The following is a 14,521-nucleotide window of genomic DNA, read 5'->3' on the forward strand; positions in this document are numbered from 1 at the left end:
GGAATTATACGTTATTCTAGCAAAGGTAGTAAGTTCTTTTAATTGAAAGTTGCCAGAAAACTATTTTTTTTGTAGCCAATTAATTATTCAGGACTCTCTTGCGGTTTATGATATATCTTCCCCAGTCTGCAAAGAACTATGTCCATCAATCAAAAAAAAAATTTAAATCTCTTTTTAAGAAATATATCTCAGTAACTCTGCATTAAAGAACTGCCATAATTTGCCACAACACCAGGAGAAAATGATCATACATCATGAATCTCCTCATTTCTAGTCATTGTCTCACTTAGATGCCATGGTTTTAAGCTTGAATTCTCTAATGTTTTATAAAGATTCATCTCTAAAGTGTTGTCTCTGGTTGGGGGACAGTGCTAAGGTTCTGCCCTGCCTTCAGTTTACAAGAGAATTAGCAATTAAGCCATTTTCATTACTTCTTATTATATTTGTTTACCCTTAGTGCTTAGAGCTTTTGCTTGTTTGAACCTCTAGTTCACCAGGTCTAACCATAAAAATAATTTTGTTTCCACAGGGTAACCCTGGCATTCCTGGATTACCTGGACCTAAAGGACAGAAAGGAGATTCTAGAGAAATTACAACAAAAGGTATGTATGTCGTTGACTAAGCCATATTTTAAAAATCACTTATACTTTTAATGTGCTCATTTTGAAAATGGCTTCCATGCTCTAAAAAAAAAAAATCTTTCCAGGTAGTAGAGGTGATCAAGGCAATCCTGGCGTACCTGGTTTGCAAGGTGAAGATGGCTTTCCAGGGCAAGATGGGCTAGATGGTTTTCCAGGCCTTCCGGGTCTTCCTGTAAGTCTCTGTGGTTTTTCTAAGCTGTTGAACTGGCTTGGAGACATCTGTATTCTAACTCAGTCCTCTTACTTCTTATAAATCATGTCTCTTAAGTAGGTATGTAGGAGCAAATGATGTAGGAGCTACCACTAAAGTTATTGAACATAAGCTACATCCAGGTTAGTTTAATGAGCAGAGAACAAATGACTTAGAACACAAAGAAAAAACCTTTCAGAAGCCAATGGATATTAAAAAACATAGGGCATCTGTTCCTCTGTACATAAACTGCTTAGACTGAGATAGATTTCTTGTGTTTTGAGTTTTTTTTGACGAGTATTGAAGTTTTTTTTTCATTAAAAATCATGAAGTTTCTGTCTTCACTTTTGCTGTAAACAAAAAGCAAAAACTAATTGTGGATAGGAAGCAAAAGACTTCTTTCCTGAGTCACTAGTGACAGTCACCATTTCTTTTCCTCTAAGACTATACTTCCCTTCATCTGTTATCACTTTTCTCCTGCCCTTGAGCTGACACTCTTTCCTAGAATTTTGTGATTTTATCTTTCCATGGTCCTTCACTTTCACCTTCACAGATCTCGTTCCCTTAGATGTTTCTCAGTCTTCATCATGAAGCCCTCTGCTCCAACTCAAGCTTCATCCTCCTCTTTTCTGTGGTTCATGATCGTAAGTTTCTTCACAACTTCACAACCCTTAGAGACTCCTTATTGCTCCTGAGCTTGGCATCTAAAGCCTTCACAACCATTCAACAGCCTATTTTTCACCTCTGTTTAACACTACTCCCTTTCACGGTTCCCAGTCATGCATTCCACCATAATTTTGCATAGGCTTTTGTGCCTGGAATACACTTCCTTACCTCCATCTCATAGAATCCTTAGCTTTCATCAAGTCGCAATTCAAGGTACTACCTCCTATGAGAAGCCTTTCCTGACCCCCTAGTTGTTAGCATTCCCTTCTTATTCAAATCCTAACTTTTGGCTATTCTTTTTAAATGTTGTACCCTGCCCACTAAAATGTATATTCCTTAAAGGCAGGAAAATTTTTTTTCATTTTATCTTTGTATCCCTAGAAGTTAGCAGGGACTTAATAAATGCATATTGAAATTATGAACTTATACTCTTGTTGTTGTTTTTCAGTCATTTTTTCATCATGTCCAACTCTTGGTGACCCCTTTTGGGGTTTTCTTGGCAAAGATGCTGAAGTGGTTTGCCAAAATTTATACTTAACATTGCACAAAGCACCCTTCCCTTCCCTTCCCTTGTTGATTCCTTTTTAAACGCTATATTTATATGTGGAGTTTTTTTATTGATATATCTTGTTTTGACAGAACAGACAGGTTTTCCCAAGAAACACTCAAACAAAGCCCAGTCACATAGTAAATTTCCCTGCAACAGTTAAGTAAAACTTGCTAACGATGATGACTGATAATGTCACTTTGTACATCTGTGGTTTACTAGTCGTTAACAGAAAGAAAAGATGCATGCTTTAACTTTGATAATTAAAACCAATACTTTTGTAAGTCCACAATGCTAGGATTTTCCTAGTCTCTTCAGTAGAACCTAAATTGCTCATAAATCTTGTCATTTCCTTCTTCATGGTGGCTTTGAAAAGAGTTTTTAAAGCTCAATGAACCAATACAATTATATCACCACATTTAGTAAAAGCACTGTCTTCTCCTCCTCACCACGACTATCTCTTTCTCTTGCTTCTTGATATTAAAGCAAGAGGCTATATCAATTAACAAGCGATTACTAAGCACTTACCATGTTCCAGGCACTGTGCTAACTACTGGGGATACAAAGACAAAAGAGAAACAGTTCCTGCCCTCAAGGAGCTTACGTACTAATGAGAAGAGACAGCATTCAGCATGTGCACAAGAACAACAAAACAGACTATGTACAAAATGAATACAGGGTGTTTTGGGGAAGGAAGGTATTAGCAACTGGGAGGATCAGGAAAGTCTTCAAGTCCAAGTGCCATTTGATCTGAGCTGTGAAGAAAACCACAGCTTCCAACTAATGGAGGTGAGGAGAGTGACCGCCCTAAGAATGTAGGACAGCCAGTGTAAAAACACAAAGACAGCAGAAGAAGCCTCGTTGTATGAAGTCATCAAGTAGGACAGTATGGCTACTTCCCTACTGACCCATGCATTTATTGGCAGCAAACAACGAGCCTTCCTCAAGAAATACAATCTCCCATTACATAATGTCGTATTTCATATGGTCCTTTATATTTTTCAAAGCATTTTCAGATTCATTATGACATTCATTTAGAATAATTGAAATTTATCTAGTGTTCTACTGCTTAAACACTTCACATTTATTGTCTCATTTGATTCTTGTAACAACCCTGTTGAGGTAGGTAGGATAGTGTTATTACCTCAGTTTCATTTTTAATTCTTCAAGGATCTGTTATTTTATCAATATGTATATTTCCTCTGTCAGAGAAGATTGCAACCATTAGGTGATCTTCATGAATGAATGAAAAACTACTTAAGAGCTTGTAATGAGCCAGGTACTGCGCAAAGCACAGGAATTACAAAGAAAGGCAAAAACAGAACCCACCTTCGACAAGCTTACATTCTATATGACACTGATGAGTCTGTGGCTCCTAAAATTCATCACTTGGTGGTCAAGCTTCTGGTTAGTATAATTTAACTCCTGCCAAGACCCTACTTTTCTGAGCTCCCCAATTGTCATCTTCCTCTGATTCATTAAGAAATTCCAAAGCCATCTTCCTCTCTATACCTCCTTTTGCCTCTTCAGTTTTCCTCCTGGGCCCAGATTATATATCTAATTACTGTTTTCACTAAAAGAATGCTTCATTGCCAAATACTTCCATGAATCTTTTCTTTCCTTGAATCCATTTATCTTCTTTTGCTTTTAAACAGATGCACTATTAATGTGACATTCAAATGGATATCACTAAGCATATGTGTATTTACACATGTACCACATGAGGGCAGATAGTCCACTTGTCCCTCCTGACCTTTGAAAATGAACCATACAACAACAACAATACTTTTAAAAGAATGTTTGCTAATTCCTGTCCATCTAAAACTTTGTCCTGCATTCTCTTTGATAACAGGGAGTAGTTTCGATTGATCAGTAGAATGTAAATTCCTTAAGGACAGGCATTGGACTTTATCTAAACTTTCTTTCATAGTACCTAGCAAAATGCTTTGCACAAAATGGGATTTGACCATGGGATTTGACTCTGCTCAACCTCAAAGAGCTTATTACCTAGTAGTAATCTGAAACCACTGGGTTCCTACATCCATGGCCATTAAAAGTAACATAGAATAAGATGAAGTTCTATATATTTTGTGTCAAATTCAAATAGAAAGATATCTCTGCTGCCTGCATCTTGACTTTTGTTTAGTTGTTTTTTAGTCATTTTTTGTGACCCCTTTTTCGGTTTTCTTGGCAAAGACACTAGAATGGTTTGCCATTTCCTTCTCCAGTTCATTTTTATAGATGATGAAACCGAGGCAAAGTGTTAAGTGACTCGTCCAGGATCATATAGCTAGTAAATGTCTGAGGCCACATGAGTCTTCCTGACTCCAGGCCCAATACTCTATCCACTTCACTGCTTATCTGCCCAATATGCATCTAGCATATTGACTTAGGAAAGACAAATTAGCATTATCTATGTTGTATTGTATTTTCATTTATTTTGTTAAACATCTTCCAATTATATTTTAGGGCTACAACTCACTATGAGTTTGACACCTCTTTGCTAGATGACCAAGACTATTCATAATCTGTATTCATAATATATAAATATATTATATAATATGTAAGAAGCAGAGGTTAAGAACCTTTTTTGTGTCATAGACCCCTCTCAAAAAATGTTTTTAGATGCATAAAATAAAATACATAGGATTATTAAAGAAACCAGTTATGTTTAAATAAAAGTAACTTCCCCCCATCTAATTAACAGACCTTATGAAATCTAGCCACAGAGGTCTGTAGACTCAGGTGTCCATTCATGCTGGTGTCCATACAGGGCCGGCCTAGGGGTCGGGGTGATCTGGATACCCCTTCTGAAACATTTGTGTTGTCTGACCCAGCAAGTCACTTAATTTCTCAGTGTTCCAGTCAATTCTCTGAGACTACAAATTTCAGAGCATATGCTTTGGTAGAGGGAATTTCTTCAGTTGGAACTCCCTATACATGGAATCATAGTGCCAAAAAAAGTATCTTAGTGTTTACCTGCATATGTTTGTAGATAGAGAGAGAGGGAAAGAAGAAAGGAAGGAGGGACAGAGGAAGGGAGGGAGAGAAGGAGGGAAGAAGGAGGAATGAATGAAAGGAGGGAGGTAAATACATATAAATAGGCCTCCCAGTACACTATTCATAGAGCCATAGAGTTAGAAGGGAGCTTATGAATGATTTCCTACATGGTCTCATTTTATATATGATAAAACCAAGGCTCAGAGACATTAATGACTTGTCCAAGGTCACAGAAATAGAGAGTAGAAAAGCACCATTTCAGTAACTGAGCCCCTAGTTTAATGAGCATGTTGAAAAACTACCAAGGGATAATTAGATTGGAAACAGAGGTAGTAAAGATGTCAGGGAAGCGTATCTTTGATGTTATAGACATGTATATATTTTTTAAAAGGGAAATTTGATTTCACACAGGGTGATGGCATCAAAAGCCTTCCAGGAGATCCAGGTTTCCCAGGAATATCTGGTTTAAAGGGCATTGCAGGAGAAATTGGTCTCCGGGCCTAGGTCTACCAGGCCCTAAAGGTGAACGAGGTTTCCCCGGTGACCCTGGATTAAGTGGAAGTCCTGGCTTCCCAGGCCCTCCAGGCCCCCCAGGTGCTCCAGGCCAAACAGGTACAGTTGAGTTCCCTCTTTTCTTTGAAAGATATTCTATACCATAGTGGAAGCATTTAACTAACAAAATATTCCCCCAATACTCAACAGCTGACTCTACTTCAGCTTCACATAATTTGCCCACACATGTCAGAATGAACACTATTGTTCTGGTTGTCTCCACATACCCATTATGGGTTGCTTTGTTTGGAATTATCTGAGCCTAGCTTCTCTTGTGCCCACCTACAGCTTTCTTTTACTACCAGAAATGATCTTTAGTTAGGGCAAAGCTTTGAAGTGAATTTGCAGGCATGGGTATTTTTACAATGTATATCTATGGCCTCTGCCCATCTCTATTTCCTCACAATTTAATGAAGAAAAAGAAAAATAGTTGTTTTCCTAATCACCTTATTGCTTCACTGTGTCTCATTCTCACATTGTGATGGAGGTGTGAAACAACCAGTTGGCCAGGAGATAATCCAACCAGGTACTGTTAAAAAATTTTTTCTCAAAACCATTTTAATTTTTTGGTTTTATAGAATAGACAGCCCACCTGCAGGTATTTATTGAATGCCCACAATATGTATGGTTCACTAAAATATACAAGAATTTTAAAAAAAGTATTACTGCATGCCTATATGTGTTTATAGGTAGATACGGAGAGAGGAAGGGCTGGAAGGAAGGAAGGAAGGAAGGAAGGAAGGAAGGAAGGAAGGAAGAAGGAAGGAAGGAAGTCCACTTGTCCCTCCTGACCTTTGAAAATGAACCATACAACAACAATGCTTTTAAAAAGAATGTTTGCTTATATCTCTTTAAACATTTAAATACATTCCTATCATGTAGGAACATAGGAGTTAGAGCTGGAAGAACTTTTAGTCCTGTCCCTTCATATTACATATGGGGCAGCTGAGGTACTTGGAGAGGGAATGACTTGCCAAAATCACACAGAGAATACATAGCAGAACCTGAATTCAAACCCAGATCTGACTCCTAATTCTGAGCACATCTTTACATGAGTGAAAACAGTATCTGAATGGTTTTGTTGCTGGCAGTGTCAAAGGTAAAAACTAGCTACTATTCAATATAGGAAGACTTAGTGTAGGTCACAGGGGTAGAGAACTTACAGCCTCGAGGCCACATGTGGCCTTCTAGGTCCTCGTGTGTGGTCTTTTGACTGAGTCCAAGTTTTACAGAAAATTAAGGGGATTTGTTCTGTGAAGTTTGGATTCAGTCAAAGGGCCGCACTTGAGGACCTAGAGGGCCATATGTGGCCTTGAGGGTGTAGGTTCCTGAACCCTTGGTAGGAGATCCAAATTCTGTTAAGAATTAAAGGACAAAGGGGCCATTAAGGAGAGCAGGAGATTATAGGAATCATGAGGGATTTCCTCTATTCGTTGCCCATCACTGGAGATCACTTGAGCAGGTAGGTAGGATTCCTATGGGTTAGAAGAGATATCTTGTGATACCCCTTCCAAGTTTTAGATCCTGTGAGTCTGTGATTTTGCAATCTCATGGTTGTTTTTGCAGTGATTCATTTGCATCAGCTATTAGTCCATTATTGCTTCTTTACAATTAGCCTAAGGCTTTCAGGTCTTTAGATAATAATCTCCTTTATTTCAAGGGGAAGTGTCTAATTTATCTCTGTATCTCTAACCCCTCAGTCTTTCTCACAATGTAGAACAAATTTGGCACTTAAAAAACGTTTGTTGCATGCATAGCTTTTTGTGCATCCTGAAATTGTTGAACAGCTAAATAATATAGGACCCATAGTTTCCTTTTATAGCTGAAAATAAAAATATTTATTTCACCTGATTTTATTTTTAATTGGAATGAAACTGAAAATTACAGATATTCTGGTAATAATGTATGCCTCAAGTTATTTTGGCAAATAATTCAATTCTGTAAGCATTTATTAAGTATCTACTGGGAGCATTTATTAAGCATACACTGTGAGGAGCTACTGGGAACTTAAAGATAAAATAAGACATATTCCCTGCCTTTAAGGAACTTACAGTCTAGTAGAAGAGTTTAGACTTATGGCTGGATACCTATCTTTAATAGAGGGAGAATAAGAGAAGTACCAGACAGAGTCCTAAGCAAAAGTATAATGCCAAATGGCAGGAGTAAAAGGTTGCTTGCAGATGAAGGAGACTGAAAAAGCCTTTATGGAGGAAGTGTCCACTGAACTAAAATTGGGAAAGGATTTCAGTAGGCAGAGATTGGTAGGTGTGTTTTACAATGAGAAGTCAACTAAAAAACTGAAAATAATTGAGAAATGACCAAAAAAAGTGTGTACTGTATTTTCAAGTATGACATGCATGTTAAACATGTGACATGTGCATCACACTTCAGAGTGTAAATTCCCGATAAATAATGAACATATCACCTATGGTTTTTATAGCACTTTTATGGAGCTCAGATTTGTTGTTGTTGTTGAGTTATTTTTAAGTCATTTCCAACTCTTCATGACCCCCATTTGAGGTTTTCTTGGGAAAAAAACTGGAGTGGTTTGCCATTTCCTTCTCCAGCTCATTTTGCAGATGAGGAAACTGAGGCAAACAGGGTTAAGTGACTTGTCCAGGGTCACACAGCTAGTAAGTGTCTAAGGTGAGATTTGAATCCAGGATGATGAGTCCTCCTGACTCCAGGTGGGGCACTCTATTTAAGCCTGATGCTTAAATGTGACATAACAATAGACTAGTCTCACTTTGAACTTACAAGCAAAGATCACCCAGGCATTCTAAGACAGTGTACAAATAGTTCATTTACGACTAGTAAAGAGGGCTAAATCTCTCTCCAGACTTGGGTTATTAGTCTTGGTGAAAGGATAAGCTTGACCTAGAAGGAAGAATTCCCAGGCAAACAGACCTAAGACAGATGAAAAGCAGTATTGTCCTTCAAAATAGGCTTTCTTCAAACAGAAACAACCAAAAAGATATATCTTATCTCAAATTTATCTGCTCTCCTTAACTTCACCAAAGATGGTCTTAATCCTTATTTGGTCTTGCTCTGCATTGAAGCAGTTACTTTGTGTTTGTTCATTTTGAAGGTATTTGAAGTCACAAAAGAGAAGCAGATTTTTTAAAAATTGTAAGATGGTTACATCCTAAGATAAAGTTAAAAGACAACGAAAATGCAGAGGCTGCATCCTGCTGTGAACAAAGTTTTAATTCGTAGTCAGAAGACACTGGTTCAAATTGTAGCTCTTCCACCTATATGATCATGGGCAATTCACTTAATTTCCCTGTGGTCTCAGTTTTCTCATCTATAAAACAAGGAAATCTAGGTGCAGTTAGGTATCAGAGAAGATAAGAGTGCTTGGGGGGCAGCTAGGTGGTGGAGTGGATAGAGCACTGGCCCTGAAGTCAGGAGGACCTAAGTTCAAATGTGGCCTCAGGTCAAACACTTGACACTTACTAGCTGTGTGACCCTGGGCAAGTCATTTAACCCCACTTGCCTAAAAAAAAATTTAATTTAATTTTAAAAAAGGATATAAGTGCTTGGCCTAGAGCCAGAAAGGCCTGGGATGAAAGCTGGACTTAAGCACTCTCTGAACTGTGTGAACCTGGGCAGGTTACTTTACCTCTTACCTCTGTCTGCCTCAATTTCCTCATCTGTAAAATGGGGGTAATAATAGCATCTGTCTTTCAGGGTTGTTATGAGAGTCAAATGAAATAGTATTTATGAGGTATTTTGCAAACCTAAAAGCCCTATAAATAAATGCTAGTTATTATTATTATTACCCACAATCCTTTAAATGGGATTCACTTTCACCCATTGGGAATGATCTCATTTATCTCAGCTTATAATGAAAGCTGTTCCAAAAATGAGGAAATGAATGAGTCATTTGCCCATGTACTGTTTTGATTCTTTTTTGGCTACATTTATTTAATTTGCATTTTATAGAAATTAATATTTTTATTTCATTACATAATAAAATTAAGCATGCATTTATGTCAGAAAGCCAGGATCATTAAACCATTAAATTGCTCTAATAATATAGCGGTAACCACTTTTATCTTTAGTTCTTTTGATGTGGGCGACATTAAAAGCCATAAGATTCAGCATGGATTGTTTCAACTCATCTTTTTTCACCTTCTTTTTAGGTTGTGTAATAGCACCTAAAGGATCTCCAGGGCTGCCTGGACTGCCAGGACCTCTAGGTAAAAACGTTCACTTTACCACCCTTTCCCCTCAGTTACTAGCCCTTAACTCTGAACTGCAATTTTTTTTTTTTTACTTTTTCCCTTTTCCTTCTTCCTTCCTCCCTCCTCCTCTTACTTCTGGTCTCCTTCCTCTACCATCATAAATATACTTCTCAACTTTTTGAGGTTCATTTACTCTTGCTTTAGAAGTCAGTCTACTCTCGTGGCATCTTGAACACAAGCTACTGTAGCTCCCTCCACAGACCTGGTTTCATTCATTTCTTCATTGCTTTTCAAAATACGTGTCACAACCAAGGCAACATTGCAAGCCAAGCTGAAAGAGAAGCTCCTGGTCACAAAGTGCTTACGCTCAGGAAGCTGAGAGAAGAAGGATACAAACTGTAGTAGACACCCCCTGAAACATGTAGACTTCTTCATCCAAGACCTCTCCAAGCTCAGATTTCTCTGTAAGAGAAGAAAGTTTATTACTGAGGTTTCCCTCTATCTCCTAACAAAATGAAAAGCACAGAGAGGAGAATATTTCTTTTCTTTGAGCTTTGGGCTTTGGGCAGGGAGAAAATGGAAACAAATAGGGTTGAAAACATTTTGCCTCTAAAGTCTAGGTTTTGACCGTGGCATTGACAGGACACACTGTCCAAAGTCCTGATGACAGATCATTATGAATACATAATCCTTTCCAAGACATCTCAACTCCTAGCCAGCTCAGCTGCTAACTCAGTGGCACAGTTTTTTCATTGCACAGAGAAGGGCCCAGGTGGCCACAGCTGTTGCAGCATGGGCCACCATCCACTGACTTTAGCCCTTCAGTTGGGTGCCATGCTTTAATAAAGAGCTGGCACCACAAAGCAGAGGACACTTCCAGGCATGTCCTTAATTATTGTGGGCAGGGGATGGAATTTGAATTTCAGCCCTGGGAATGCTTTATGGAAGGAATTAATGTTATTAGTGTCACACCGGAAACCAAGATTCCTCAGACTGCAACTGGAGCTTAAATGAAAGAGTATATTCTTCTTTTTCATCAGTAGTGGTGCGCTAGAGGGGGGAAAGGGAAATGCCATGGGCACCCAGCTAATCTCTACGTGGCACATTCTTCCCAACCCACTATAGAGATCATTTCCCCAAAATGGTAGCTTGCACTCAAATTAGGGAAGGGTAAAAATTAGGTGTGTGTTTGCTGAACTTTAAAAGCAGCACTGATATACAATCTCATGGGAACAATGGGATAAAAATATAAAAGAACCATTTGCATCATTAAAATGAAGTAGGCCCATAAGGTACAGGTGGCCCTTAAGAAGCAAGCCTTTATCTACCTCAAAAGAAATCATCAAGCTACAATGGAAAGAGTGCTGGATTTGCCATCAGAGGATATAGGTCTGAATTCTCACTCTGCCACTTACTGTCTGGGTGATATTGGGCATGTCAGTTAAACTCTCTTGGTCTCAGTTTCCTCATTTTTAAACAAGGAAGGTGGATTAGATCAGGATTTCTTAAACTGTGGATCACGACCTTGGCAACAGTAAAAGATTTCTGAATGCACAATGACCAAAAATTAATTAAAAATCAAATGCATAATGAATCCGAGGTGTTTCTGGCAGGTCTTACCCATGTTGCATTGTGCAACCTCACTAAACACACAGCATGTACACTTTGCACTGTGTGGCCATGCAATGCCAGTGAACATTGCTGAAACTCAAAAAAGGTCATGAGTGGAAAAAATTTAAGAAGACCTAGATTAGATGACCCCCCCCCCAAAGGTCCCTTCTAATTCTCCATATATGATCTTTGCTTATTATTTTCAGTATGATAAACTTCAATCAATCATGAATTCTAGTCTATTATTTATTCTACTGTTTCTTAAATTGGGAATATAACTCCTTTTTAAGGAGTAAAGAAGGGGAGCTCTCTGGAGAGGTAGCAGACACTGGATTCATTGGGCTTTTAAGAGTTGTTTGGTAGAGACAGAACCTGCTCAAGATGAACTGAAATTTTAGAGGATGAAAAACTTTAAGGAAACTGCAAAATAAAAACTTTGGGAATCAGTGATACAAATCAAATTCCATATGTAACACCAGCTTCTATTAAAATTAGTTTAATATTTTCTCATGTTGTATTAAGCTGAAATACTGAAAAATCTATGTTATTTTAGCTATGGCTAATGTGTCCCAAACTATTTTAAAAAGTAGGCCTGGAAAACAAATATGAAATCAGACTTCCAGCACCCCCCTGCCTCCCTACCAAAAAGCATTAAGATTAGTGACCAGCATAAGCTGCTAATTGTTTTCCAAAGTGCCATTAATGTTAAACACCTTCCTCTACATTGAATGTTTCTGCTCAATGATCGTTATGGTGGCATTCCTCAAGTCCCTGGAAAATTAAAAAGTATTTTCAAATTCTTAAATTTCTTCCCATCTCATACAAGTGTAGCATTTTTAATTCCTGTCCTCTCTGCAGCTGTTGAAGAACTTAGATTTATTCATCCTTTTAGTTAATCCCTCACATAGCCTCAAATAAATTCCTAATTCTAACTCAGGAAAAATGTCTTCTGGCAGGGCCTTCAATCTCAGAAAAGCAAGTTTCATTTGTGTATCAGAGATGTTTGTAAATTCCTGAGTCAGATTCAAAAGACCAAAACTTTTCCGTCTCATAAAACTATCATCCAGTTTTCCTAGATGTACTAATATCACAAAAGTCATGAATCCAGTTTTGCAATGAGATAATAGTTTTAGAAGGCAAAATATTGGTGCGATGTGTCCTATTTCCAATTTTAATAAAAATACCCATAGCCTGCTTCCTTTAATCTGGCCTATTTCCTTTCAGACCCTGGACCAGTGGATCTGGGCCAATGTACATGTCTGTTTCCCATCCAATACATCTGTTGTTCAGAGTTCCTTTGAAAATGGTCTTGTTATGTCCCTGAACACTGTTTTAGGCTTATGCTTTCACGTATGTTTGTTTTCTGAAATAGATGTCCTCCTAAAAAGTTAAATGGGAACAAAAACCTGCTTTCTTATCAAGCTTATATTATAATTTTCAGAGAAGATTAAGATCTTCATTTGTGGTTCATCTTCATTTGGCAATGACTCCTAACTCTCTATCTGTCCACCCCTTCAGGTTAAAAGTGTTCGCAGATGCATTCTGCAAATTATGACTGGGTCATAATCTTTTTTTTTTTAAATCACTTGAATATAAAATGGAGTGAACTACAAAAAGTCTTTGGTGAATCCTTTTATAAATTGAAAACTCCAAATAATCACTCCGTATTTTATCTGTCTCAGGTCTCTATTACCCAACGCCATATTGAATTTTTTCAAAGTGAGGCACTCCTATAGTTTAGATCATAGAAAGAAGCGAATCTTTTTAGTAAAATGACTTAGTGTTTCCCTGGCCACACATCGTGACAGGTTAGAAACAGAAATCTCTGCATTGTTTCCAGGCTTTGTCCTATCCACAGGGGACTTTAAGGGAGGGTTTGCAAAGAATGTGAAAGATTCAGGTTTTGGACCTTAGGCCTCACTGACCCACAGTAACCTTCCTGAAGTTATTAGCTCTACTTCTTACAGCCAATCCAGGTGACTTGCCTTTATCTTTTATCTTAGACTCATTACTTACTTCCCTGACCCTCACTCAAAGCCCCCATTGACCATCTGCACCAAAAAAAATGCTTTTATTCATTGTTGATACTTAAAGACTATTTAAAACAACTAAAGAGATTCTTTTTACAGCATCTGGTTAATTGAAATAGAATATGTACTTCCCTGCAAGGGAAAGGAAAGGTTTCTCTGTGATTTCTAAGAGTCTTATATAGATAAGAGTTTGTGATTTGTATCAGACCACCAGAGGAAGATCTCAGAAAAGTGGGTTCATTATCTATTCACAAGGGTAAAAGTTTGTATCTCAAACTTGATTAATTTAAGAGTTATTCCATTGGTCCTTTATAGAGTTTTTTCAGGGGAATAGCATTTCTATCCCAAATTCATCTCTTATTAATGAAATCAATATTGATTATAGTTGCATTGGTTGATACAAGATAAAGTATATCACAAGCTTTTGAGTAACATTCTCTAACAAAAAAACTTATTTTTTTGTGTTTGCAAAATACAATAGGGAAAAGTTTATAAGTTTCTGTTGAAAATTACCTATGATCATAGAATTCTAGAGATAGGAAGGGCCTTAGATATCTCTCATTTTATAGATAAGGCAACTGAGACTTCAAGATGTCCTTGCAGATAGTAAAGAGATCTTTTTAGTCAATTTTCTGAATCAAATCTGTAGAAATTACCAGAGTGGCAAAGATTTATCGCTTTCACATGGCTTCCTTTCATTATACCAGTAGTACTTCCCCAGAGAGACCAATAACATCCATGCATACCCAGAGAGCTGCTTCAGTTCCTCATTCCTATTGAGTTGGTTACACAGTGTAAATACAGGCTGCCTCCAGGTACACACTGAGGTTTGTGATTTAGGGCCTTTGTTGATCTGTGTAATTATTTCTGTACAAAGAGTCTCTCAGTGTGCTCTCTGTTCTCTTTCTCCCAGTGATTCAGTTGGACAGGCTAAGCACAGTACAGGTGTCTTGGGATTCTGGTGCTCCATATTTTGCCATTGATTAATAGAATTCACCTGCACCTGGTCAGGGAGCCCCTTGTAAGTGATTAACACCCTTTTATGTCCTGTTCTTGAACACAACTCCAGTTGATTTTAGGGAACTGTGTAGCAGAAA

General features: G+C 37.8%; 1 protein-coding gene across 1 annotated transcript in view; it reads left to right on the forward strand.

Moving 5' to 3' along the window:
- Positions 1-784: 784 nt before the first annotated feature.
- The window catches only part of LOC144454877 (uncharacterized), a 40,796-nt gene continuing 27,059 nt past the window's right edge, over positions 785-14,521 (forward strand). The window contains 3 exon segments of the mRNA XM_078147668.1: positions 785-813; positions 6,013-6,122; positions 9,742-9,798. Coding sequence (XP_078003794.1) covers positions 785-813; positions 6,013-6,122; positions 9,742-9,798 — 196 coding nt within the window.

Source organism: Phascolarctos cinereus, unplaced genomic scaffold, assembly GCF_003287225.1.
Source record: "Phascolarctos cinereus isolate Bilbo 61053 unplaced genomic scaffold, phaCin_HiC Scaffold_7;HRSCAF=346, whole genome shotgun sequence".
Classification (NCBI taxonomy): domain Eukaryota; kingdom Metazoa; phylum Chordata; class Mammalia; order Diprotodontia; family Phascolarctidae; genus Phascolarctos; species Phascolarctos cinereus.